Source organism: Ixodes scapularis, unplaced genomic scaffold (genome assembly GCF_016920785.2).
Source record: "Ixodes scapularis isolate PalLabHiFi unplaced genomic scaffold, ASM1692078v2 PGA_scaffold2__306_contigs__length_199485367, whole genome shotgun sequence".
Classification (NCBI taxonomy): Eukaryota; Metazoa; Arthropoda; class Arachnida; order Ixodida; family Ixodidae; genus Ixodes; species Ixodes scapularis.
In genome coordinates, this window is record NW_024609857.1 from 42,241,201 (window position 1) to 42,268,739 (window position 27,539).

The 27,539-nt window shown below is 46.1% G+C and overlaps 1 protein-coding gene across 1 annotated transcript in view; it reads left to right on the plus strand.

Annotated features, from left to right (window-relative positions):
• Positions 1–25,253, plus strand: part of LOC8030773 (proline-rich protein 5-like) — a 74,221-nt gene extending 48,968 nt beyond the window's left edge. The window contains exons 3-10 of the mRNA XM_029987063.4: positions 11,115–11,201; positions 12,324–12,372; positions 12,485–12,539; positions 14,838–14,929; positions 15,044–15,122; positions 20,832–20,896; positions 22,222–22,390; positions 24,872–25,253. Coding sequence (XP_029842923.2) covers positions 11,115–11,201; positions 12,324–12,372; positions 12,485–12,539; positions 14,838–14,929; positions 15,044–15,122; positions 20,832–20,896; positions 22,222–22,390; positions 24,872–24,984 — 709 coding nt within the window. The 3' untranslated portion in view covers positions 24,985–25,253. The remainder of the gene's footprint in view (positions 1–11,114; positions 11,202–12,323; positions 12,373–12,484; positions 12,540–14,837; positions 14,930–15,043; positions 15,123–20,831; positions 20,897–22,221; positions 22,391–24,871) is intronic.
• Positions 25,254–27,539: the final 2,286 nt, after the last annotated feature.

Sequence of the window (27,539 nt, forward strand, 5' to 3'; positions counted from 1 at the left end):
AAAGAAACAAATTCATCTGAGAATTAGATTATTCTCATCTACAGCTGGGAAACAAGTCGCCCGTTGAGGCAGACTGAGTTCAGGCTGTATAAAAATGCACACTCCCCCAACTCAAAATTATGTAAAACCAAACACGCGAACCAACCACACCTTAAGAAACTCAGATTTAATCCCCATTCCTACCCGTTTCGATCTGGATGAGCATCGTACCGGCGTGCGGTCGTGTATCACTACTGCGTGGTGCACGTTAAAGACACCAGGCTAGCGGTTGTACTGCACTGGCAAAACTGCTCATTTACAGCTTGGAGACTCGTCGCCCGTTGAGCCAGACCAAGTTCTAGGCTGTATAAACATACACACAACCCAATTTTCTTTTTACAATACTCAGAATATCAAGTAGCTGAATTTTTGAACATATTAAAAAAAATGGTTTTAAGTTTTACATTGCTTTATATTTAAAAAAAAAAATAATCTAAAGAATTACTTCGTGCAACACTAGTGTTTTTTTTTTTGGTTTTGTTTTTTGCCCTTGTGATGGCTGGGATTGTGCTTATATGCACATAAAAGAATCTTGAAGTATGTGTGTTGTTTGTTTTCTCTTTGTTACTGATATGTTTTTATGAAAATATCGTAATACGTGCTTTGTGCTTAGCCAACCCTGACGCGGGATTCTTAATTGCGAGTTGATTGGGTGAACACTGCACATTTAAGGGAAGCTTAAGATGATCTTGAACAAAAACGAGTTAGAGGAGAATTCTAGACTTTTTTTTATCCCGTGAATCTGAATATCATGTTCGTTTTCTCCGAATATGTCACTAAACGCTAGAAAATATGGAAAAAAAAAAAAACAACCTCCGAGCAGTCGTTACGTGCTAGGATCTTTCGAATCGCCAAGCGCGTGTCGCTCGTGTGGGCAGCGCGTTCAATTGCAAGCTAGCCAGGTATATTGCCCCGCACTGACACCAGTCGTGACATAGTTGTCTGACCTTTTTGAAAATAGCAAGAGTGCGCGTGCATAGCTTTGATAGGGGCTGAAGATTCCTGAGAGCGGAGACTCGGGAAAACTGCTTTTATGACGTAACGCTCCGAGAAGGATGGGGTGGGCTTCAGCGGTACTTTGATTATGTCTTTCTGCAGCCTCCGTGCACCAAGTTTAAAAATGATCTCGATATTGTACTTTGATTATGTCTTTCTGCAGCCTCCGTGCACCAAGTTTAAAAATGATCTCGATATTCGGTGTCCTGGGGGCCAAATAAAGACAATTTAAGCGTTTTCACTCAAATACATTACTGCTTCAGTTTCTCTTTATTCTCGAATTTATTTCTGCGACTGTCACTGTGTGGAGATAAAAGCTAATGCGTGTTTCATAGCGTTAAGGGATAATTCTAAGCGGTATTTACTGAAATTACGAACATTGTTGCATCATGACTTTACATCTTTTCGAAAGGTGCCTTTTAAGCGTGTATTTGACATTAGCGAATTTCGATTGCGTGGCTGAATTCAAAGATGAACTTATCAACTACGAGCTCCGAAGCAGATGGCGGTGTCGCTTGAGAGTAGGGAGGCTCAAGTGAGGGTGGGTGCAACTGCTAGATCGGCGATCACGGGACATGGACGCCATTTAATTGCTAAATTTTGCTGGGAGTCTATGGGGCAAAGGGTCGTTTTCTTTCCTAACTCGGGTCATAAAAGCCCATTAAGGTGCTTGAATAATTTACGTAAGGTATAAATGATTACTTTTCCATAGCCACCAGTTTTGTTGCGATAGGTTAAGTATTTTTTTAACGCGAAAAATGGTAAATTCCGCCATCTTGGACGTTGCTGCTTGTCTGGCAACTTTGCTTTCTCCGCTCGACGTTTGCAATTCTCGGAGCGAGAAGGAAGCGAGAGAGGCTGCGCCAAGGCGCTCGTTGCTTGCAATGGGAGGCGAGAGGAGGAAAGGCGCATGGAGCAACAGAGTTGCAACAGAGCGGGCGCCTGCTCTCGTGCAGGCAACACTGGCGCATATCCTTTCTCGAATCCTCTCCCTCAGGCGCCGCCATTAAATTGCAAACGCTCTCCAGGTTTTGAGCTGCGCCCACCCTCACTATACTCCGTTTCAAACATAGCGTGCAACGTAGTCAAAGCTAGCGCGCCGGTTTGCACAGCCGACCGCGACTACGTTCGCTCCACAAAATAGTGCGGCCCCTGAAAAAAAAAAAAAGTCGAAAAGTGTACATCTTTGTAGCTAGTAACTAATAGCGGCGTTATGATTTTGAGGGAACACCGATTCTTTTTCAATAAAAAGGAAAAGATAATGTAAACTACTCCAAATTATTTTCCGTTTTCGTTCGTGCGGCACTCGCACTCGCTTCGGGTTTTCGGGTTGTGCGGCTGCCCCTGCCTCGCCGGTTTCGTGAAGATGGCGTCTTACGCGGGAAGCTTTCTTTTCCTGCTCGGATATTTTCGAAGATTCGTTGTGTGAAGATCTCGCAAAAGTGCAAGCAGGTGATCGCCAACGTGTACGCGAGTTCAAGAACGTGTTTCCCGGAGACGTCGGTCCGTGAGGTCCTGGAGACGGTCAGTAACGACACCGGAGTGTCTGGCAAGGTGGCGTCCCCGAAGCGAAGACCTCGCAACGTGAAAGTTCCGAGCACGCGGACAGTATTGTGAACTGCCACCTGTTGTTTCTGGTGTTGAAATCGGCCTTATGGCTTCAAAGTGAAACAAGCGTCAAGAAGGAACTGTGTCGGTGATGAATCGTGCCTACGGCTCCGTCTGCTTGCGGGACCTTACAGCAGGCGGTGCCCGTGATTGCATTCCGAAGCGTCTGGGTTCTTCTGCCTGCGGGACCGTAACCATGGTCGGCTCCGTCTGCCTGAGGCACCTTAACCTTGGTCGGCTAGGTAAACGACGCACATGCCCGTGTCTGTATTCCGAGGCCCCTGCTTTCCTCGAAAAGGAAACAACACTCGATCCTCATCTCGAGTGCCGTGTGTTGTGTACGCGTCTATTGTGAATCACTCCCGGTTCATGGGGGCGCCGGCACCAGAGCACCGAGATACTGCCGTCTGGATGACTTCTTCCATACACCGGCGAGTATTCTGACTCTGAAGGAAACTTCCATGAAGTCACATCACGTGAGGGAATGCCAAGCCGTCTGAACAATGGCAGTGCGGTCCCCTAATCACAATATTCGTTATATAAAGGACCGTCCACCACACTCTCATGGTACTCTCTGATTTTCACGCTACCATGTAAATAAACGGCTTTAAATAGAGATGCCCTGGATCTCGACCGTTCTTCCGTTTTGACGAGGCCGGCGCAAGTTCGAGCGGAACACCAGCCCCTAGTCTACCTTCTTATAAATAAAATCAACAAGAAAAGAGGAAGTGAAATATGCACTTCCGCAATACGCACAATCTTGCACAAAAAATCGGTCGGAAAAAAAAAAAAAAAAAAACTTTGCGCCCTAAGTGGATTCGAACCACCGCCACCGAGATGTCGGAATCGCAAGAGCAGCGCCTTGTACCGCTCGTCCACGAAATCTCGCGGAGTAACACAATTTTGTGTGTTTTTTCATGCGCACTACTTCAGTAGCTTTCCCAGCGTTGCACGCGATGTTTGAAACGGAGTATACAGCCTCCCTACTTGAGAGTGGGGTCTGTGGCGCCGTCTCCCGGAAGGCACAGCAACAACTGGATCAAATGTAGGCTGTTGTTACTTTTCCCGTCTATCGGTGGATGGCGCAACAAGTCCGGCTCTCGTGAGACTCGGTGTCGGGTAAAGTACATCTAAAAGTACTCGAAGCAAAGTGCAAAGTAAATATGAGGTTATGTAGTTCAAGTAAAGTGCAGCGTGTCCTTCACACACAAAAAATCTTAGTGTTTTTTTACTACAAAAATAAACACTGCATCGCTCAACGCTCATTCTGTGCTCAAATGTAGCGCTGGCGGTTCGTAGCAGATGCCAAAGTTGCAGCACGAACTGCTATCTTATACAAAAGTTATAGGTAATTTTCTGAAAATTTCAGAGGGAAAATGGGGTCCCATTCTCTCTCGCTTTTCGTAACTGGCACCATTTATTAGAGGGCTCTGTCGGCCACCGTTTTCCCACTGAAAATTTCAGGAAAGCAGTTGTAATTTTTGAATAAAATAACGGTTAATGCTGAAGCTTTGACATCGGGTTTGGACCTCTTGCGCTACATTTGGGCGGAAAATGGGGTTCGGTGATGCGTAATTAAAATTTACAGCTACAAAAAAAAAAGCAATTTGTTTTATATTTTGTCGTAAGTACACTGGGTGCAGTGTACTTGAAGTAAAGTACCATAAGTACAATGTATTTCCGAAGTAAGCTAGTAGTACCTTTTAACACCATATCTTATGGTTCCCGATCCCCATACAATTTTTAATGCGATACTATTAAGCTGTTTACCACAGGTTTCTGTCTATTTACGACACCTCTAATGTAGTCAATTTTCCTCTAAATTTAGCAGAAGATCGACTTCAAGTGACGCATGCACCAATGGACTTCTTCCAAAACCGATGCGCCCCATCGCGACAAAATACTACGCAGTGCACTCTGGGAACTAGTTGGCCGCTCAGTTTCGGTTTCGATTGAGCAGCTTCATCTCATGCTATCACGCCGCGACCGAACGCGCTGCTTGCGTTTTTGATTATCTGACTTTTCACGAACGCACAATACACTCATTCTCGAGCGACACAAAACGAAGACCGGGGCACTTTTCTTGGTTCCCGAAACACCGGATATTATGAGTGCGTATGCAAACGTAGTAAGACGTGGCTTAGTCGCCTCACCCAACGAGTGCATCTTTGAGTTCAATTTCAATAATCCCATCTAGTACCAGTGAACTAGAACTGAAATTTGTTCACCTGGAGCCTTTCACCTATTTTGTTTGCCAAACGTCCGCTTCTTGTTTCTTCATTGGGCAAAAAGCAAGCCGCATTCTCACAGGAGTATCAAAGTTGAGCCCAGCGTTGACGCATGAACTTTTAAGGAAACGCAATAAATTCGACCTCGCTACCGCACAAAAGTTACTATGATGTCTTTCTCGTGTCATCATATATCTCCCACTCAAATTTTATGCTGATGGAAGATTAAGTTTTTGCAAACGCTGACATCGGCTACTTACGACGGAGGCCTAAACAAGCGTCCCCTACTCCTCGCTAAGCCTTTTTGGACGAGCTTTTACTGACGCCCAAGATCTGTGCCTGAACGGTGTGTCGGAAATTATCTCGACATACTCAGGCAGGAAGAAAGCAAACACATAACAAATATTATGGCCATTAGCAACTGTCAAACGCGCTTTGAATAATTTCGTTCGTTTGGCGCACCGCATAGGGGTTCTTGCCCGTCCGGCGCACTCCCGGCGAACGGTGCGACATTCTTCACACAAGTGCTCGACCTTTGCTTTCTAAAAATGGTCTGTATGTGCGAATGTGCCTATATGATTGGAGGATAACTTTATGCGCATACGCCATGTTGAACATTAGTGGAATGCAAGCGCGTGGGGACCTCACTTCGTGCAGTGCTGCGGGTCAGTACAGATAAAAGATTAGAAGTGTGTTAAAATTGAGCTTTTCAATGGCGCTTCCGAGTTTTACCAAAGCGTACTCAGGCGTATAGGAAAAACAGTAATTGCCAAAAGTGATTTTTCGTCTATGGACGCACGAAACAAACAAACTTCCTGATCAACAACACTAATGTAAAGGCGCGAGCTCGATGTATGCATACTTATTGGTTGCTACAGCTTGTTGGTTCGTACATAGGCAAGATCCCCGAGCTTCGCAGCGTCGAGATTCCCAGCACTGGCTCGTCCACATACCTCGACTGGAACGCTAACAGAAAGGCTCAAGTACAAAAATACAACAATCATGAGTTAAGACAAACTATACGTCGCGGGCTTGTCTAAAGCTTCGAGGTCTGGCCATTTAGGTTAGTTTAGAGACCACAAATGACGTTCTCGGGACCAGAAAACATGAGATAACGGCCGTTAATAGTCCACGCTCTGTGTATAATCTTTTGTCGACGTGTCAATCGAAACCGAAACCATGCCACCCTCCTTCCTTGCTGGCCAACTAGTTCCCAGAGTGCAACGCGCACCGTGTTGCATGTAGGGCTTTATGGAAGTAGTCTATTCGAGTTCCCGCATGCCTACAAGTTTCGGTCCAACTTGACACTGGAAATGTCTTATTCAGTGTGTGTGCGCTCGACTGGATCCACAGCTGATACTTTGGGACGTGACACGCCCGGCGGCGATGTTCTGAGCTCTCGCACGTCATTTCAGCACGCGCCTTACTTAAAATTTTGAATCCACAACAAAGGCGAGCTTGATCCCTCTCTTCCCTGCACGTAAAAAAATGTAAGTGCGTAAAGCACGCAACACAGAGTTCTGAACGATTTTTGTGCCTTCATACCGTGCGAGCTCGTTTTCGAATGTCTTCAAAATAGATTTTTAGAATAACGTACTCAATTTTGCGCACGTTGACGCTAAACTTGGCACTTGCGTTAGCGCACGTTATGCAATTTAAAAACTTTTAGAATAGTGTTTCTTTACGACGACACAAAAGCCAAGCATTTCGCGCTTCCAATGCTATTCGAATACCAAGTTTTATTTCACACTGACTGCTGTAACTTGAGTAGATCAACTAAGGCTTTTGATTCAGAGTAGCATTTTAAATTTGTTTGAATGTGAAAATGAGATGCGAGCTCTCGACCAATAGTGCCCACTCACGCCGCTTAAAAAAAAAAAAAAAAAATCGTACACACTAAAAAAACAATTTTTTTAAAGTTTTTTTGACGCCTTAAGAACTTTTTCATCTAGTAAAGAACGGTTTCGCCAGAGCCATAAATGCAGAGAGCTTGGCCATTCGTTGGGAATTATGCGGAGGGCAAGTTCGTCTGCTTCTTGCGCAGGGGGTAGCGGTGACGTCAGAACGCCGAGCCCTGATTGGCTGATCGCGACCCCCTCTCTGAGCGTCGTCTGCTCCTCTGCAACGTCGTCTGCTCTCAACGTCGTCTGCGTCGGTCTTACCTTTCCTGCGACTTTCGAAAGTGCAGAGGCCAGAGGTCAGGTTCACAAAACGATCTTATGCCAAAAATATGCGTAAGACAAAACTGGAGAACAAATTCATTCACGAAACGAAATTTTCGTAAGTTTTGCGCAGGTAACGACGAAATCCTACGACAGTTCCGAAGCTGTCTTACGCACTTCTTACGATCAAATCAGCATGGCCGACAGCTTCGTGGTCGCGACGACCCACGGACGTTTATTTTTCTACGTGCGCTTCTCACGCGTCCCGACTTCAAGCAGCAGGAAAAAAGTAAAAAGCACTTGAAACAGACCGCGACGAACAAGAACGCTGGATCCACAAGCGCCCGGGAAAAGCTCCAGTGGCCACGATTCCACCGAACGCGACCAAGCGAGCTCCGCAGTTAGGCCTAGCAGGCACTCCGCAACTCGGCGACCGTCTGCCCACGGCCGGCTGGCGTGCTGAATGGAATATGCCCGCGCGACGCTTGTGAACCCTTCCCGTATTATACTTTGATCGCTGACCTCAATTTTAGATTAAGAGGTCAATTTCTTCCTCTTGTTATCGCCTTGTTTCCCGAGGCAACGGTGACTCTCGCCGGTGAAAAAGCGGTGAATCTCCGACAGACGCAGGAAAGGTAAAGCAGCCATCGCTTTGACTAGCAGACGTAAAGCAGACGACGTTAACTGCGCCAACCCGCCGACGCCGTTAAAGAGTGAGGGGTTTCGCCGCACACGAAAGGAGGGAACAAGTATTTGGGAGGGAACTTGCGGACACTAACACGCTAACTCTCGGTTCTTAGCAAACAAACCTCGGCGCCTCGGGACACCTCGCCCGTGAGTCCTTTGACTTCCCCCCTTTATGCGTGTCTGCTAGTTGTTAGAGAAAAACAACGTACCGTTCGAGTTATTTCGTCTGCCCTCTCTGAAAGGCGAAGTCGAGCTCGCTCAATTTCCGGAAGTCGCAGGAAAGGTAAGACAGACGCAGACGACGTTGCAAAGGAGCAGACGACGCTGCGATAGGGGGTCGCGATCAGCCAATCAGGGCTCGGCGTTCTGACGTCACCACTACTTCCTTTCTCATGCGCAGAAGACGAAAATGAGCCCACTTGCGAGGCGTATAGGAGGCAAATGAGGTGGTGCCATTGACCCAAAAGTGGGCTGGGCCTATGGACCTTTTCTGTGTACTCTCGTCCCCAGCCACCCCATAGGCGGATCCGGTATGGGCGACGAAAAATTACAAATTTTTTCAACTTGTAACTCGTAAAAAAATAAGGGGGAGGCAAAACGATAATGTGTGACGGTTACGCTTATGTTGTAAGTTTCTTCTGCTGTCGTGGCGACGGCAAAACAATGTTTTCGCCCATAGTGGAAGTGACGACAATTGAAGATGGCGGAGCCCTTGAAGAAAGGGTCTATTCCACGGCATCTTCACAAATTCGAATGTGGCCAACCAGAAGCCGGAAATAATACCCTCGCGCTGGTCGTTAGAAGCAAACCTAATAAGTGCGTCGGATTAAGTCTCGGTGACTGAAAATATGGTGCACGTGATGTTACAATCACGGTCATCCAAAATCTTGGTCAAAGAGTACATAATCCGTACGCCAAGCGCCGAGAACCGGGAATCTGCCGTCCGAGCGGTCACACTCTGTCCGAGCAAAACCGAGTTCGAGCGGCACAATCGTTTCTTACATCTTTCTGCATGATCACGATGGAAACATCACGTGCACCCTATTTTCAACCATGAAGGGTTACTACTCCTACATTTCACTCTTAAGCGCTTATGAAAACCATATACCAACATATATACCAACGATTAAAACAGTTTCTCGCTACCACCGCTAGGGGATCCTTCTAAGCTTCTGGTTGGCCAAGAGAGCATATCAAGCCCACTTTCAGCGTCTGGTGCACGCCTTGGCTCTGCCCGGGCCTCCCATTGACCAAACACTCCCTATACACGGCTCTGGGTTTCACCTCAAGCACTATCGCCCCCTGGTACAATATAGAATCGCAACTAGGTGATGAAGAACTTTTTTGCGTCACAACAGGAGCTTAAAACAACCCCTTATAGGGCTTTTACGAAGAACCCCTCGCGGTGGTGCTTAGAAGAACGTTTTAGGGAAAAAATCTCGGAAAAGCCGAAGAACCCCTAAAAGCTCTTTTACGGCTAGATTTTTTCTTTTTCCTTGTTTTAGAGTGTATACTGACCTTCGCCGAGAAGCGTTCGCGCGTGGCAAGCAACAACTTGCCTGCGATCGTCACCCACCTTCCTGGGTATTCCGAAGCATTTGTGACGTTCACCTCCCGTAAGAGCGCAATGTCGTACTGCAGTGGTTCTCAAATGGGGGTCCGCGAGACCCTCAACAATTTTTTTATTTTTTTTATTTGGCACGTTTTGATGAGCTGACCAAAATGAAGTGATGTGGCACCTTTGTTTTATGTTTTTCTGCTACGTAGCAATAAAAGGCACCTGTTTCATGCTCCAGATGTTTTAGCTTACTAACGTCCCCCCCCCCCCCCCCCCCCCCCCCGCGGGAAAGGGTTCCCCACCACTGCCAGCGGTTCGCAAGGAGTACCCGACACATCCATGGCTGATACCACTGTCGTACTGCATTGAAAATTGCAGTCGCAAGGATGCCGCTGCTGTCGCGGTCACGACGGAGCCAAGGGGACGCGCAGTCACGGTCCTGGAAGTCGCCATATTCTAACTGTGTTCGGCCAACCCCACCTAGAATAATCGAAGCCTCCGCATGGCCTCCTCTCCCTCCATGAAACGCCATCATTCACAGCCGGGTCGCGCTAACTCGGCTTTTGGGCCCGGGTACGACCTTCGACGCGCTGATTGAACACGAGCCCCGGCCGAACACTGACGCAGCACTCGTGCCCGATCTCAGGCGGCGTTGGTTCGGCTTTGTGTCAGCCAACTTGTTGCCCAACGCGAATCCTCCTTGGACGAACAAAAAAATAAAAAATAATTTGTGTACACACGCCATTCTAAAATAAATAAATAGCGTACGCTAAAACAGCGGCCGCAAAAGCGCAAAACGCTGTTAGCTTCAGCACATATGCGCAGTGGCGACGACGCTATTCTTTGCGTATATATAAATCTTTTCCGCGCGCTATTCTAACCGCCGAATTCAGAAACCTCACTCAAACTACACTCAAACTGAAGGGCCCCTCGCGCCTTCCTCGAGGAAGCGGAGGGGCCCTTCAGTTTGAGTGTAGTTTGAGTGAAGTTTCTGGATTCGGCGGTAAGACTGCCTAAGCTTTGCCTTGAGGGAACCCGTTCTCTTTTTAATGGTCTCGTGAGTACGTTGTTGTGTATAGATTATCTTTTTGGTCCGTGCATAACGCGTATAACGAGTCTGGGTTGGTTACGAAAGGTGCAAACATTGCCTCCTTGGATGTTTCTTGACCGGTGCAAACGAACAGCAAAGGTTCCGGTGCACTGAGCAAAGAAATATGATATTGCCGTCTGCATCGCGATTGTAGGATATAGACGCATTTTCCGACATCATATATATTCTATATCCTGTCATATAGACTGCAAGTTTTATGACATGAGATTCTCAATATAAATAAAGTGAAATCAATAATGAATTGCAAGTGTGCCGCCTATAGTATACTGTTTAGCGCTACCAAGTGCTCGTTGCGTGCGGCCTGATAGTTAAATTGTGCTTTTAGAAGTCTTCTTGCTTTCCCCGTTAATTAAAAGGCATAAAAAAAAAGAAAACTGCAGTCGACAGCACGGGATTTGTTGTCGGAAAGTGCGTGTATAATCGCGACGCCAACTGCGAACAAGGTGATTCTTTTTTTTTTTTTGGCCGACATTTTTTATAATTTTTATCCAAAATTTTAATGAACCAAGCTGGAAATGTCAAAATAATAGTAAAAAGAAATATATATATATACGGGGACTGGGTGACGTCATAAATAATTAAAAACATTTTTACGACTTGAGGAAATGGCGTCACGGACGTAAAAATAACACTTAAAGGTATTTAGAAAATGGACGTCGAAATAGTCACTGCCTTCGATGAACGTCGAAGCTTTTCCGCTCAAAGGCTGATGCCTCTATTGGCAGGTTGCAGCAGACCATTCGGAGTCTGTTCAAGACCAGACGTGTCGCCCTGCAGCCTGGTGAGCTGGCCGCCCTCCACGAGAGAATACGGTACGCTTACAGACAACGCTTATTCGAGTGCCGAGTGCCTCAACTTTCAGAAGCATGTATATACTGCCCTGCGGTGCACATGAGAGACCGATCATTGGTTTTAATTTAAGCCGTTCAAGCGATTACGATCGGTGTTATGCTCGTTGGGCATACGGTTTGTAGTTCGTTGCAAATGGGGGTGCCTTTTTGGCACCGGATGTCGATTTGAGCATGACATCTCGGTCGCCCTTCGCATTTATAAATAAATTACACGAATACCAATGATAGCCTTATTTAACGTAAATTACCGTAGAAGTGCCCACTTCGTTCGAGCGCCCACTATTAACATTTCCGAAACTTGGAAATTCTGCAAATTATACGTTAACCGCCCGATTTGACCGGACAAGCGCCTATGTCTAGATTAACCCAGTTTTCAGTAAAATTGGGTTGGGCGCTTCCTTGGTATCAATAATGTATTCGACAACAGTCACACGCAGGAACTGCTGAGAAAGTTGGAAGTCCTCGCGCGATTCAAGTGCCTTAATTCTTTTACCCTAAATACCCAATTTTTCGGACTAGATTATGGACAAACGTTTTAAAGGCTGAACACAAAATACTCACTAAATAAGCTGGAATTATCGGCGCTCCGTTCCCATAGTTTCTTGTCGTCATTTGTTTGTGTTTTGTGCAGAGCAGTTGTCGGTGTAGTTTCGACTTGAAAATAAGACTTTTTAAAGTTTCAGGTATGGCGCTGCAGGAAGCTCAGGTGATGCCGTTTCACGCGGTCACAAACTGAACTGACATTTCTGGAGGACGGAAAAGCATTTCTTGCGATTTTAGATCAAGATGCTGCTAACTGGCAACCATGGTTTTGAAGTAAAAGGTGGCTGAAAGTTCGTTATTCTGTGTGGCATTTAAGAGACTCTCCTTGAGTCAGTGGCGTTACTCAGTGGGAGACCGCCCTTCGGAGCCCTCAATGATGCTAAATGTTTTTAGTGAAACGACGGCAGGCCCATTGTGGCTTTCAGGGGGTCCCATGATCACGTTAATCAGGGTATATTCACCAGCTTCCATTACATCCATGACTTGGTTGAACTTCCTTGTATGGTTTTAATTTCTAAACCTATTTGTATCGTTTTAAAGAGCCCTAAGCGGATCCAAGGCTGGACCATTCATCTATGACTCATATAAGGTAAGCGTGTTCTTTCATTAGCTTGCACCGTAAAAGTAAAAACAGAAAAGTTCTTATTTTATGCGATTGATAACTAACTGTTTAATACTTATTTTTGTCACTGTGATTGCAGAGGGAGTTGGAGGTCTGCTTCACAGCGCTCAGGCACAAGCTCTGTCAACAGCCAAGTGGGTGAACTTTTATTTTTGTTTTGTTACTGTCTATTGTTTCTTATGTCAACGCTTGGAAAGGACGACCTAAAAAAGCCTCAAAACGGTATTGGGTTTTAATTTTACTAGCTGCATATTGCTTTGTAAACCAAAATGCTAGCGACCCTAGCACCACACTTCCCCCGCACATGCTTGGGCCATTTTAGTTCGAGCTTGAGCCAGGCTTAAGCCAATCTAGCTCTAGCTCGCGCCAGTCTGGCTCAAGCCTGGGCCGAGAAAGTGTGCTACTTGGGGCACGAGGGCCTCAGTGACTTGTTTGTCGCAGTCAAGCCTAAAAGATAGTGTAAAGCACCGTTTTTTTGTTTGTTTTTCCTTCGCATTTCTTTGCTTTTTTTTCCCCCGTGGTCTATCTGCAGTGCTTAGGCACGTCAGGCAAATTCAGCTTACGGATTGAATACGAGAACTGCGCCACTCGGATTTCGCGTGATATCAATAAATTCGTCGGATAATATTGGTGTTCGCATTTGTATAGCCAATTAATGCAAAGATGTGCAACAGAAAAAAAGCAAAACAATAACAACGTCTAGCACGGGCACTGACGTGCAAGTGGCAGACGTTATGCGGAAAAATATAAAATCACGGGCACTGACGTGCAGGTGGCAGTCGTTATGCGGAAAAATATAAAAATAAGGTCTAAATATCGTTAACTTGTTGCTCGGTCGAAACTAATTAAAGTAGGTTACTCGTTCCAATCCGCAAGGGAAAAGTGATGAAGTCGTTCGTCACTTCGTTATCAGAGAATAGCTGTCGAGTTCAAGGCTGTCCATTCTAATATGTGGGAAGGATCCGATACACGTGTGCACGTATTTTTATGCTGGTAGGTAAGACACTCTTCTGCTGTATTCTGATGTTTCTAAACATCATATCGCGTTGTGCCATATTGCAGATAATTGTTGTTTATTAACACAGAAATAAAGAGAATATGATAGTGATGATGATGATGAGGAAAATGAAGTTTTTTACCGCATTTGCAGAATAGTTTCGCTTCCATCGGGAAAAGCTTATCACGAGGGCTCAGAGGAAACTTACAGCATGACGGGCACTTTGTGAGTTATAATCGCGTAAGCGGCAGCAGATGCGTCTGGAAAACGTAATATTTGATCGCTAAAAGAAGTAAATAATGAGTAGCAGATTGTGCATGACGCATGTGAATCTCGACAGTCGCGTAGCGCGTCATTTTGTAACACGTTAAGGTTGGTTCACAAAACCGTTTCAGTTTAACTGGCTGCATTTCAGCCGGTTGCAACCGCTTACTGGTACGCTGGCGGAACCTATCATGGACGGCCTGGGGGGCGATCGGTGGCCGAGTGGTCTAGCGCACACCAGCTCAGAGCACGTGGAGCGAAAGCTCGCGCTGCAGAACCCAGGGATCCTGGGTTCGAGCCCCACCCCTGCCAGTTTCGATCTGGATGAGCATCGTACCAGCGTGCGGTCGTGTATCACTACTGCGTGATGCACGTTAAAGACCCCAGGCTAGCGGTTGTGCCGCACTGGCTAAATTTCTCATCTACAGCTGGGAGACTCGTCGCCCCTGCGAGGCAGACCAAGTTCTAGGCTGTATAAACACACACACAACCCAATTATTATTATTGGACGGCCTGGAACACTTTCAATCTGCGTGTAAATAGACTGAAGGGTTCTCACTGTTTTCGATATAAAACCTGAGCACCTTCTATGAGAAATGATCTCTAGTAATATGTTCAGCATCATTTCAAGCACGCGGTGGAAGAATGGTGCTTAATATGGCGGAATGCATGGATAGATAAACGTTTGTTGAAAACATTGCCCTTATGCGTAACATAGGCTACGCACACCGGACGTGTTCCAGAGGTCTTCAACAGATGGCTTCAATGTGTTCTCTCCTCATAAGAGGTTACGAGCGGCTGTAATGCAGTCGTTTCGACTCAAACGGATATGTGTAGTCCAACCTTTAGGGTGAAGAGCGAGAGAAAGTTAGCCCAAACAACCGGTGGTCAGTTTTTTTCGTTTGTTCTTTCTCACAACTCAAGATCTATTACCTAAATTGCTCTTCCGACAGAATAGTTTGGTCCGGTACACTATGGCGTTTTGTAGACAACACCTCCGAGCGAAAAACGCAAAAAAAAACAAGAAAAAAACAAAACAAAAAACATCCTAGTCCTGTTCGCGCTAACGCAGCGCGCATAGTGTACAAACCCGACCGGATGGGCAGCGTTTGACTCGGGGAAACTGTTAGCTCGTAGAGCCATCCTATTCATATCCTCACGTGTCTTGCAGGAGACCAGCTCTTGGGTGTCCTGGCCGACGAATGGGACAACCTCTTCACACACGTGCTGCCCACGCTCGACTTGATCTTGTACGTCGTCAAGGCAGGGACTCCCCTTTGACCTCTTGCGTTCCTTGTCCGTTGTCTCGATGCAAAAAACGTGAACCCCACCTCGCTCACCGTCTGGGTACGCGGTCGTGCTTTCACGCCACCGCAGGGCAAGGGCTCGGAAAGCGTCAGACAGACCTTCCTGGTAACCTTCCGAGACGTCGTGGTCACGAAGTTGGATCTCGAAGGTAAGCTTCTGGGCAGCTTATTTTTTAATACAGTATTCTAATAATCGCCCTCTGATCGCCACCATCTTTGTCTACTGGAGCGTGGAAAATGTCCTGAGCATGTAGAGGAGTTCCTTACTTCACAATATTAAAAAGGGCTAGAAGCGTGTAGTCACTGACAGGATGAGAACAGCGAGGAGGTTAAACTTACGATATACCGTATTTACTTGGGTGCAAACCGCACTATTTATGAACAAGACCCTTGACATTACGAACCAGCGCAAGTAGACAGTTATTCAAAATCCAAACACACAAAAAAATACACTCACACAGCGCTGAACATTTAACTGTATGTAGAGGCTGTTTCTGTAGTGTCGTGCCTGTCGATGCCATTCAGACTGGAGAATCTTGCAAATCCTCTTACCGTGGCCGACTGGTGGCGCGAAGCCTCCAAAGAGGGACCAGATTTCCGGTGGCAACATCTGTAGTCGAACCCAGTACCCGAAGGAGCGTGCTTGGCAGGTGGATATGGCGATCATAGTGACCAGCTCTCCTGGGGTCAACAGAAGGTGCTTAAAAGGGCCCGATGTATGAGACATAAAAAATGTTAATACTGCAGATTGGGCGAGTTGGTAAGGCATCATTACGAACCAGCGCAAGTAGACAGTTATTCAAAATCCAAATGTGTGTTTGGATTTTGAATAACTGTCTACTTGCGCTGGTTCGTAAAGATGCCTTACCAACTCGCCCAATCTGCAGTATTAACAGGTTTTATTTCTAATACATCGGGCCCTTTTAAGCACCTTCCGTTGACCTCAGTAGAGCTGGTCACTATGATCGCCATATCCATCTGCCAAGCAGGCTCCTTCGGGTACTGCGTTCGACTACAGATGTTGCCACCGGAAATCTGGTCCCTTTTTGGAGACTTCGCGCCATCAGTCGGCCAGGGTAAGAGGATTTGCAAGATTCTCCAGTCTGAATGGCATCGACAGGCACGATACTACAGAAACAGCCTCTACAGACAGTTGAATGTTCAGCGCTGTGTGAGTGTATTTTTTTGTGTGTTTGGATTTTGAATAACTGTCTACTTGCGCTGGTTCGTAATGATGCCTTACCAACTCGCCCAATCTGCAGCATTAACAAGACCCTTGTGTCTACTTTCCAGCAAAGCACATATACAGCCAACCATCGCGTTCCGCATAAATAATATAGCGAATAACCAGGTCAAGGACATGACTCTCCATATAAATGCAACCTTCACAGATGGTATCTTTGCGCGAAGGCGTTATCTCTATCCTGTAAACAGCTGGTATCATGCTGTTGATCGCGGTGATTGGCAATCCGCGTGCTCCGCTGAAAAGCGAACCCTCCGGTTTTCTTCATAAATAGTGCGGGTTATACTCGAGTAAATACGGTATGCCTCCAGCGCGCGCTTCGCGTAGTGGGATAAATTTCCTCACGGAGTAAAACCATGGGGCGAAAACTGGCTTGATTGGAATATTGGAACGCCGCCGCGCCCTTCCGGAAGCTGCAGAGACAACTGTTAACTTTCGTGTTCGTTGTTTGGGATCAGACGGCTCGTGATCGTAAACCAAGCATGCGTACTCAGCGTCAGGAGAAGTAAAACGCGCGAAGGGGGCGTTGACGCGCCGAAGTACCATGGCGAACACTGAGAACGGCGGTGACACGATAGATGGAGATATTGCAAATAAAAAGCAACTTTGGAATAAAAAAAAACAAAAATAACGGGGTGCTCTAGCAGCGCAGTTCTTGAAAATTATTCCTCAGAGGAGGATACGCCAACCTGGCTGGTTCTGATAACGTCGTAAGCAAATCTCCGAGCTGGCAACAGTGTATGCGTCAAACACTGCCCCCCCCCCCCCCCCCTATTCTCCGTGAAAAAATCTTAATATGCTGACTAGTATCCGGAACCGGCGCCTTGCCATTCTCATCCTGAAAGTGACTATAAAAGAGTTTAGTTTCGCTAAATTCAGAGGGATGAATGCCTGCTCGGCAACACGTTAAGTACTACATGCGAAGCACCTCAGGTGATAAATGTTAAATATGAGATGTAGACCTTAGATGAAGCCTTCGATTGAGCCTGGCGCTACGTTCCTAACCTGGCGTTTGTCAGCTCGTGCCCCGTGGCTCTCAAGCGCTTGGTGCGAGTGCAGCCGATAGTCACGAGCCGATGGGCGCCAGCTTGCCAGCCGTTACATAAAAGACCTCCAGAACGCCACACATTCGTCCACGAACGAAGCACGTATTCTACGTATAATGGAATTTTTCGGTGCAATCAAGTTGCAGTTCTGCTGGGCGAGCACAAGCCACTTGTACAGAATGTTTGCTAGGAACTCGTTTATATACCTGCCATGTCATTTCGCTTTCTAGTTTCCGATAACAAAGAAGGTGCAGTGGGGAGGGCAGAGCCGTATGAGAGTTTGGTCAATGGGAGGAGCGGGCAGACTCAGGAATGCTTGACATGCTCTTTTGGCCAACCAGAAGACGAAAATAATCCCTAGCGGTGGCAGCGAGAAACACTTTTAATAAGTACGTAAGAGTTAGGTGTAGTAACTCTTCATGGTCGAAAATATGGTTCACGTGATATATTTTGATTATGAGCACGCAAAATGATGTAAGAAACGAATGTGCCGCTCGAACTCTGTTTTGCTCGGGCGGAGTCTGACCACTCGGACGGCAGATTCCCTGCCCTCGGCGCCTGGCGTACGGATTCGGTCGATCGTTCTGCTAGTCGCGCACGCTTTCTATATCTTGTCTATTTTTATATATCTTCCATCATGATTTTGCATGACCGTAATCGAAACATTACGTGCATCATATTTTCAGTCACCGTGAGCTGCTCCGACGCATTTTTTTTTAAATTTCGTTTCTCGTGACCACCGCCCGGGGTATTATTTGCGGCTTCTGGCAGGCCACATTCGAATTTGTGAATAGGCTCTGGAACACGCCAAGCCCGCTTTCGGCCAATGGCGCCTCCTCGCTTGCCTCCATTACTTCCCAATGAATGGCCAAACTCTCTCGATATATGGCTCTGGGGCGGGCCATCCATGTTTGGTGGCCAGAACTACAGTTTAATTTAGGCCTTGTTTTATTCGGATCTCTCTATACAGTCTTGTTTCTGGTGGTGTGCATAACCTACTATCATTTATTGAGCGACTATAGCAGGGGTGGCCAGGCTGACCCGGCCTAAGAGCCGCAAACCAACCCACGAAGCTTCCAAGAGCCACGGGGGGGGGGGGACTTTTGTTTAGAGCAAGGAACGAAACTCGAACTACTTTCAATCTATCCGAGTCAAAAGCAGTCCAGCTGTACGTAAGGAAGCGAGCAGTAGCCCAAGACTACCAAAACGCTACCTAGCTGTCTTTCGGTATAAAACGCTTTCCATTTCTCTTTTTGGGGAAGTGCTAGTGTGACCGGGAGGGTGGTCGGGAAAGGGGGGGGGGGGGGGGGTGTAGGGGTTGAGCCGCGAGCCGCACTTTAACACGCGAAGAGCCGCGTGCGGCTCGCGAGCCGCAGCTTGGCCACCCCTGGACTATAGTATGATTTTTCTGGCTCCGTCATGAACGCGGAAAAGCAGGCGACTGCTGAGTGCCTGAAAGGGAAGGCGGGGGATCGGCCAATCTGCTTGAACAGCTTTTCTTCGTAGCCCTAACCATGCTTTGACATGGTGAATATACTTATTACTATTACTATTATAAATCCCACATCAGAGCTGGTTGGGCATTTCCAACAAGTGCAAAAACTTTATTTTGGTGATAGAAGCGTCACGCGTAAAAGAAAAGAGGCGACCCTTGTTCGAAGCTGAAGGTCGAACTGCTTGGAGCGTAGGACCGCAGCGTGTCAAAAATACATCAGTGTTCATTATGTCTCCCCTATTGGAAAGGCCAGTTCAATTTGGTACCAGTTTCAAACTTGGTTATTGCTCCAGTTTGACCAGTTTTATACTGGTTGAACTGGTCAAGGGGGTTCGAACTGGTCACACTGGTCGACTGGGCATGGTGGTTGAACGGGTCATACTGGTTCGACAAAAATATTTTCATTTGTTCACGCAGCCACTGTGCTTGGGAAATTTTTATTATACACAAATGTAGGCACAATACGTTTACTACATGCATCAGCTGAACATACATCGAGCGCATAAACATACACGGGGCATAGAAACACAGGGTGCAGCTTATTGGATTTGCGCTTTTTAATTCATGGTTCATTGTTCCTCGTTCTTGGCGGCAGTACGACAGCACTTTAACCCGATCACTACTTCCGAGCTCTGCTTTTTCGTCTTTCATACTGGTCGTTTTGAGCGCACGGAATTTCTTGGTGACCGCCTAAGCAATAATAAATTATCCCGGCATGTTTTTTTTCTTTCAGCAAATTATGTCACACCTTTGAGAGTATTTTGAACGGCTCAGGGATGAATCTCCTAGTAAAAAGTAAACGCTCGATCATGTCGTAATTATTGGAAAGCCAATACATCAAAGTGAGAAAGCCTATAAATGAAGTGAGAAAGAGGGGTTGAACTGGTAACCAGTTGGACCAGGTAGGCCAATCTGGTGGCCAGTTTGGTCAATCTGGTTATGAGTTGAACCGGTTCGGCCAGTCTGGTGACCAGTTTGGCGTCTGGTCAATAGTTCGGCCAATCTGCTGAGCAGTTCGGCCAATCTAGTGACCAGTTCGGCCAATCTGGTGACCAGTTCGGCTAGTCTGGTGACCAGTCAGGCCAATCTGGTGACCAGTTAGAAGGGAATCCGGTGACCAGCAAGGTCAATATGGTTACCAGTTAAACCAGCCTGGCTACCAGTTGTACCAGTTTGATTTCCTGTTAGACCAGTCTGACCAGTCCTAATGCCAGTTTGACCTGGCCAAATACCGGTCTGACCATGTAAAATTTCAAACTGGCCGTTTCAACTTCAGGAAATCCGAACGAGCTTACTGTGCACGGTGACGACGCACGAATCAAACATTCAGACAGGCAATGTCACCTTGGACGGCTTTTGGGCATACGCGTGTACCCGCGTACATTAAGTGACGAAGTATGCCTGCAATCCTCCCCTCTGTGATGCCCTTCGGGGCCCTTATGGTAATTATAAATAAATTAATACTTGTAAATCAATAAATAAATAGACGATATTTACCGCTCCAGGAACACAGGGTGCAGCTTATTTTATTTGCGCTTTTTGATTCATGGTTCATTGTTCCTCGTTCTTGGCGGCTAATAGCACAATCAAATTGGCTGAAGTGCGATAATGTGATGCTCAGGACATAGGAGGCCCTACTTTTCTTCAGCTCTAAGCGACAGCAATCCCCTGCGTTAAAACGCCTGCCACGACGGCGCTTAAAAATAATAATATAAAAGAAAAGTACGCGATATTGCGGTTGCTGGAAAGTGACAATAATGGTGGCAGAAGACTGCTGTTTGAGGTGTGTGTGGAGACCTGTATTCTACGCTTCTCGTTCTGTTTAGCACCCTTCTGTTTTGGCAAATCAACAAGCGGGCTTTAAACTCTTATCGACATCATTTCGTTGTAAATACCTTTCTTTTGTACAACAGGGCTCGGAGATGTTTTGTGTGGATTACTTGTGACTAGTGACGCACATTCGCGTTTCTCAAAGAACGGAGTATATGTATGTACTTGGAACACAAATTGATCGCGCTCGTATTTTTTAACACTCGATGCGCCATATTAATATGCTGACCTCTATCTTTTGCAGACCTCTTGAGCTTGAACAAAGATGCTGTTCTGGAGAGCATACGACACATGATTCTCATTCTTTACGTGAGTCGAACAGGTTTTCTTAATGTAACACCCCCAAAGAACCAGGGACGTGTACGAAACTGAACGTTTCCGATTAAAATATGAACGTCACCGAACGTTGCGCCGCGCCAACTCCTCCAAGTGCCCCCAAAAATCTAGAAACCTCGTGGCTAAAAAAAGAAAAAGGCTTTTTAATGCATAGTAGATATTTATTATTTGAATGAGGAGTCCATGAGTGTTCCTGCTACCATTTTAATAATGAAACCCACATGTTTAGTTAGGCTGTCATTTGCTGATGACATCAAGCTTCGGTTATTTGGGTGCTTGTTTTCTTGAGAACTGTGTCATTTTTTCAGAGGGGAAGGAAGAATAGAGCAGGAAGACAGAGATGTACTACATACTTTTAATTGTTTTTTGACAAATTTTCAGCAAGTCTCACAAGTAGAGATACGGCTACAAACTTTCTGTAAAAATGCGAAATTGTGCCTGAATCCAACTCACGTGATAGAAAGCATATAATTTTCATTATAACATGTGTTTTAGTGATTCTTATCCTAAGATTCTATTTTAAAATCGCTATTTCCTTTAGCTGCTAATCGGTAACGCCGTTAACGTGCAGTTTTACTGCCCGTAAGACCGTTAGTAACCGTCAGCTGTGATTAATGTGAACTGAACTCAGAATGTACTACACGAATATTTTGCTCTCATTTCAGATCAAGCAGAATTCGAGCCTTGAGTTAGTTTTCATGGGCATCCTACGTTATATACAACAAATTAAAACAGTGTCTCACTTTATAATACTGTAGGTATATGTCGCAGGGTATGAATGGCAGGACAAGTTCCTCGCACAAAGTCTCCCACTTTGCTACGTTAGCAGAGCAAACGCAAGCAAGATCGAAACCCGCGACCATGGCGAGCAGAGAGCCAAAAATACTTTAGTATACTCCGTTTCACCTTATGTCCGGACGCAGCGGACGCTACAAACTATCCTAGCTAATCCTGTTCTGTGGACGTAGCCCGTGATATGCTTTCCCCGCATCGCTGTGCCCCTTCTCTAAGGTCACGTGACACTTACACGGCCTTGGATTGACTCCGATGGCTCTAGCATCCGCTGCGGAGTATAGGGGCATTTGTCTCCTAGCAAAGTGTTTGAAAGAGCTTTGTGGAAGGAACTTCTCTTTCCCCTTTTTATGTTTCAAGAGACTGCTGCGCAAAATGCTATGACAGCTCTGTACCTACTAGTTTGAGATTGAGAGCACCTCCGACATGGTGCATTAAGGTACAAAAGGTAATCGTCTAAAGCACGCCGTCTTTTTCATTTCCCCCCCCTTTTTGATGCCTTTCAGAACGTGAGCGACAGCTACCCACCGACCAAGACCAAGCTGAAGCTGGAGTCCCTGCTGGCGAGGCTGGTGTCCCCATTCCTCGGCTTCCAGGGCCTGTACCTCCAGGGACATCCGGAACCCGTCATCAAGTCTTCGGAACCGGAAATAGCCGCAAGGCGCAAGTCTGCCGGTTCGCACCTCATTCCTTTTTTTTTTTTTTTTTATTTATTCGCGTCCTATTTGTGCATTTTAAGGGACATTTTGGCAGAATTAAGTATATACTGTTTCTCTTACGACACTCCGTGATGGACGGAACGCCGTTTTGAGGAACAGTGCTTCATGTCGCACCTCTGACCGTACTCACTGACCGCTTTAGAAGCGCACAGCGTACACGGTGAGTTACAAAACTTTAACTATACCTTCAAAGCCAATACGATTCAGGCATGGACCGCCTAGAACAAAGAAGGAAGAACTACAGAGCAAGAAGCTTGAACGTATCACAGGTCACGCCTGGCGTTTCTTATGTTTTAGAGTGAAAATTTCTAAGATTGGAGCGTGTGGGAATGGCCAGTCGCTGCAATCTACAGCTCGGCGAATGACGAGGCTGAAAATACGTTTAGACATGAACAGCCAGTATGTGCTGTGACGACAAGCAAGACGTTCGAAACACGCTCATTTTCGCAGTCCAGGCTGTTTATGTAATGCATAAATAAATTTATAAAAAATGTCGAATCAAACTGTTTCAACGTCATTTGCCATGCGCCCTCCTCCGTATGTTGCAGTGACTGGCTCTCTCGCGTGCTACGTAGAAACGTCGGATTTCCCAATATGTGGACCCGATTGCTTCATAACTTAGTAAATTAAAAAAGATCAACAAAGAAAAACAAGAAAAGAACAGAAGAAAGTGAACCAAACTATTGTGATCAATTTGTCTAGAGGTGCATTGAATGCTTGTCCACGTATTCAGCTTTGCCCTTCTTTTTTAAAAATTTTCTTTCGTACAAACGCCACATTTTATTGGCGCGAAAAAAAAAAAAAAATAGACGATCGCATCCGGGCATTTTTTGACCGAACAAAAATTTGGCTGCACACTGACGTTCACCGTGCCAAACTAAAAAGAAGAAAACATCTTGAGCGTCTATTTTCTTTAGGGCCCCTGGCAGAGCCAATCGCAGAAATCTACAGGGAGCGCAAGTTCATCTACTTCTTACGCAGGGATTGCGGTGATGCCAGAACGCCGAACTCTTATTGGCTGATTGAAAAAAAAAAAGAAATATGTATACATCAAGACATCTAGCATAGAGGTCTACCCACTATCCTTTCAGTCAAAGCCAATCAGAGCTCGGCGTCATTCTGACGTCACCTCAACTTCTCCTCAAGAAGCAGACGATTTGCTCTCCGTATACAGGAGGAGCTCGGCGAACAACGAGAAGACTCAAGTTAAGGCCTATTAAAGAGACTGCGCTATGACACATGAGCGTGGTGAAACACCATATGCTTGGTCTCACAAAGCAGACAGGTTATTTTTTCTTCTAATAGTCATTAACAGCCTAAGAAAAACAGGACGTTGCCAATCCCGAGCATCTCATTATCACCCCGCAGCCAATGAGGTTGCGGTATTAGTCGATAAGAACGCCGAAAAACCAATCGCGAAACTAAAAGCGCGAATGCATAGAATAAGTCACGTCCTGCGCCTCTTAAGCTATCGGTGTCTGCGCGGATAGCAAGCCGTCGGCTTCTTGCGCAGGAGGTGCGGCGACGTCACAACGACGCCGTGCTCTGATTGGCTGTGATTGGAAGGATAATAATGGCCTCAATGCTAGATGACTTGACGTCCACCCGCTATTTTCTACATCAGCCAATAAGAGCTCGGCGTCGTTTTGACGTCACCGCAACCCCCGCGCAAGAAACAGACGAACTTGCGCTCCGCACAGTTCTAAGCATACAGGGTGAGGAAGTGACAAGCACATTTGGCACGTCTTGCAGAACTCGAATTCTAATTGTGCGTATACCTGAAACTGGGTACGCGAACGCCGTTACGCGAAACTTATTGTCTGTTTTGTTGTTGTTGTTGCTTTTTTGTTTTTGTTTTTAAAGCTTAACTCAGATGTGGTGAAATATTAAAACAAAAACAATAGTGCAAAAACGGCGGCAGTGCAGATTATATTTACTATACCAGCCTCTTCGTCGTCTGCTCACTGGTTTGTGAGCTTGATTCCCTGGCGGTCATGATTGATATACTACGTTAAAATTATTACTTATCGCGATCATCCTGCTCGTCACCAAACTCTGATAAACGTTTTCGTTTTTTTTTTTTTAGTTTGATATTTTAAGGCGAGCTCGCTACCTTTTTTGTTTTACTCTTAATATTCTACTACCTTTAAGTTAAGCTCAAAAAGAGAAAGAAAAAAAAAAAAAGATTATAGAACTTTTCGGGAAACGACGTTCGTGTGCCCAGTTTAAGGTACGTACGTTTTGGAATTCGAATTTTCCGAGGCGTGCCAAAGGTGCTGGAATCCTTACGGCCTCACCCTGCATGTTCCGCTTCGCGATTCTCTCGATATAGATTGCAGCGATTTGCTCTTTCATGTGCTTTGCCGGAAAGTAGACATCGAGATTTCTCAAAGCTTATGCATGCGATCATCTAATGAACGTCTATTCTCCGTTGCAGATGGGGTACCTTTGCCGAGGAAGCTGTCCCGTCCAATGAGCTCGCAGCCCCGGCAGATCGAGACGCTTCACGAACTGTTCCTCACCGCGCTACGAAAGCAGCCTGATTTCTAAGCGATATCGAGGAGAGTCCCTGTTTATGAATATTAGTATTGTTATTAATCTATAGCCCTACATTCTTTGTAAATAGAGCTCGTTACCTCGATGTGATTCACCTGTACAGAGTTCAAAATCTCCAAACTTATAAAGGGATGTTAATCTCCTACATATTGCTTTTTTTTTTTTTTTGCGCCACACAATCTTTTACATTGAACGTTCACAATAGCACATATATGAATGCCGGTGTACTAACGGAAAAAAATAAAACAAACATTTTCTGAAAAGCATCAGTGTGGTGGCAGCCAATGTTTCGCAACCTTCAGGGTATGAAGATAAAATGTATTTGGCAAGTACTTTAGTCAAACGTCGCATGCCTGAGCTTCCAGGAGACTCTCTCAAGTTCTTTATATCGGCGTCAATTATGTTTGTGTTTTGTTTTAGCTATGATCACGAAACTATAATTCAAACCAAGAACTAATAGCTCATATATAGTTATGAATACTGAAGCTTTGTTGTCCCATATACATACAAGGTGTTTCAGCCAAGGCTTTCAAATATCCCTAAAAATAGGGTAATTAAGAAAAAAAAAGTTTTTTTCCTGGAACAAATTGTTATCACGTTGCACTTTAGCAATTGCAAAAAGAACATACTAATTAGCTGAAAATTAAACAAAAACTTATAAATCAACTTCTTATTGAGTGAAAATAAACATGGTTTGAATGAGAAACTCGGTAAGCATTATAGAAGACAAAAATCAACTTATTTTGGCGAAATATAGGGCAGGGGAAGCATTTTGCGGCACTAAGAAAAAACAAAATGTTACGATGGGGCTGAAGCCGTCGCGAGTAAGGCAGGCGTCCGGTGGTGGCTGAACGACTCCGAGGCTTATCTCTGCTCTGAAGAAGACGAGGTTTGAACGCCACGTGCCTAGCGAAAAACCGCATTATCAAAAGAAAAAGAAAATATACGCACTTGCTTTGTACGTGACAAACATGATTACAAAATACAGAAGAAAACATTCGTGGAAAACAATAACATGAGGCTGCGTTTCCTACAATTCTCTCTTCTTTAGGAGTGAAACCTGTCGACGAGATTTCGGGTACTGCTTGAACGCCGCAACGTCGCTTCTTCCTGGAGTTCCACTGGAATCGCCGTCGGGGCGTCTGTATGGTGCCTTTCATTGTTTGTGATCGCCGTAGGTGATGATGTTGTCGGAGGCCGAGTACAGGCCAGGGGTGCTATGTTGCGCTTTTTGCACTCCCAGGAGACTTGGAAGAGGGAAGTGACGTCAACGACACAGCAAACGCAGATTGGATGTTGACAGAAGAAAACGAAATCAACACCCAATCTGCGCTTGCTGTGTCGTTGACGTCACTTCCCTCTCCCTAGTATCCTGGGAGTGCAAAAAGCGCAACATAGCCCTCCAGGGGTGCTATGTTGCGCTTTTTGGACTCCCAGGAGACTAGGGAGAGGGAAGTGACGTCAACGACACAGTAAACGCAGATTGGGTGTTGATTTCGTTTTCTTCTGTCAACATCCAATCTGCGTTTGCTCTAGTCGTTGACGTCACTTCCCTCTTCCTAGTCTCCTGGGAGTCCAAAAAGCGCAACATAGCCCCCCTGCTGGTCTAGCAGGTGATCCTCTTCCGGTATCCTTCTCCGTACTTGGTCAGCGTGGCGGTGTACCACATTTGATGGCGTTGAGACAGCCAGCATTCGCGACCCAGAGGTGGATTTGATTGACCAGGCGTCCAGTTGTCCCCATCCCCATAATTGCGAAAATACACAGGATCCCCAGGAGCGGAATTCCATCTGGGGTCATCATTCCTAGCGTCCCGTGCAACCCATGGAATGGAGGTGTCGACCCTCGAGCGAATTTGATAGCCCAGCAGGACTTCCGACGGGGATCTTGCGGAGGCTTGTGGTGTTCTTTTGTAATTGAACAACATCCGAACAAGGTTAGTTTCAAAGTTCTCACCTCGCATCTTCTTAATCCCGTCTTTGACACTGCGCACGGCTCTTTCTGCCAGACCGTTGGATTGCGGGTGGAAGGGAGTGGTTCAAAAATGCGAAATATTGTTCATCTTGACAAACGTCTTAAACTCCTGACCTGTGAACTCGTAGAATTCCGAAGCGACTAAACAACATACGTAACGTTGTTATCGTTCATTGCATGAGTGGTCGCATGGGACTATGGTACGGCTTCGATCCATTTGCTGTGTGAATCGACAACAATTAGTACCATTTTTTCCTTTATTGGCCCAGCAAAATCATTGTGTATTCTTGAGCAATTTTCTCTGGTCTCGGCCGAATTTGGGGGTATTACGTGCCAAACCGACGACAGGTATCTGGCGCGCCCCAGCGGAGTACTAAGGATTAATTTGGACCACCTGGGGATCTTTTGACGTGCAACCGAAAGCTCGGTTACACGGCGCCTCCTCCGCAATGAGCCTCCGTCAGATTGCGGGCACCTCGGCCGGGATTCGAACCCGCCGCAAGGGGATCCGTAGAACAGGGCTCTTGCCTCGGAGCCACCGAGGCGGCTCTCTGGTCTCGGGCGAATTAACTGGC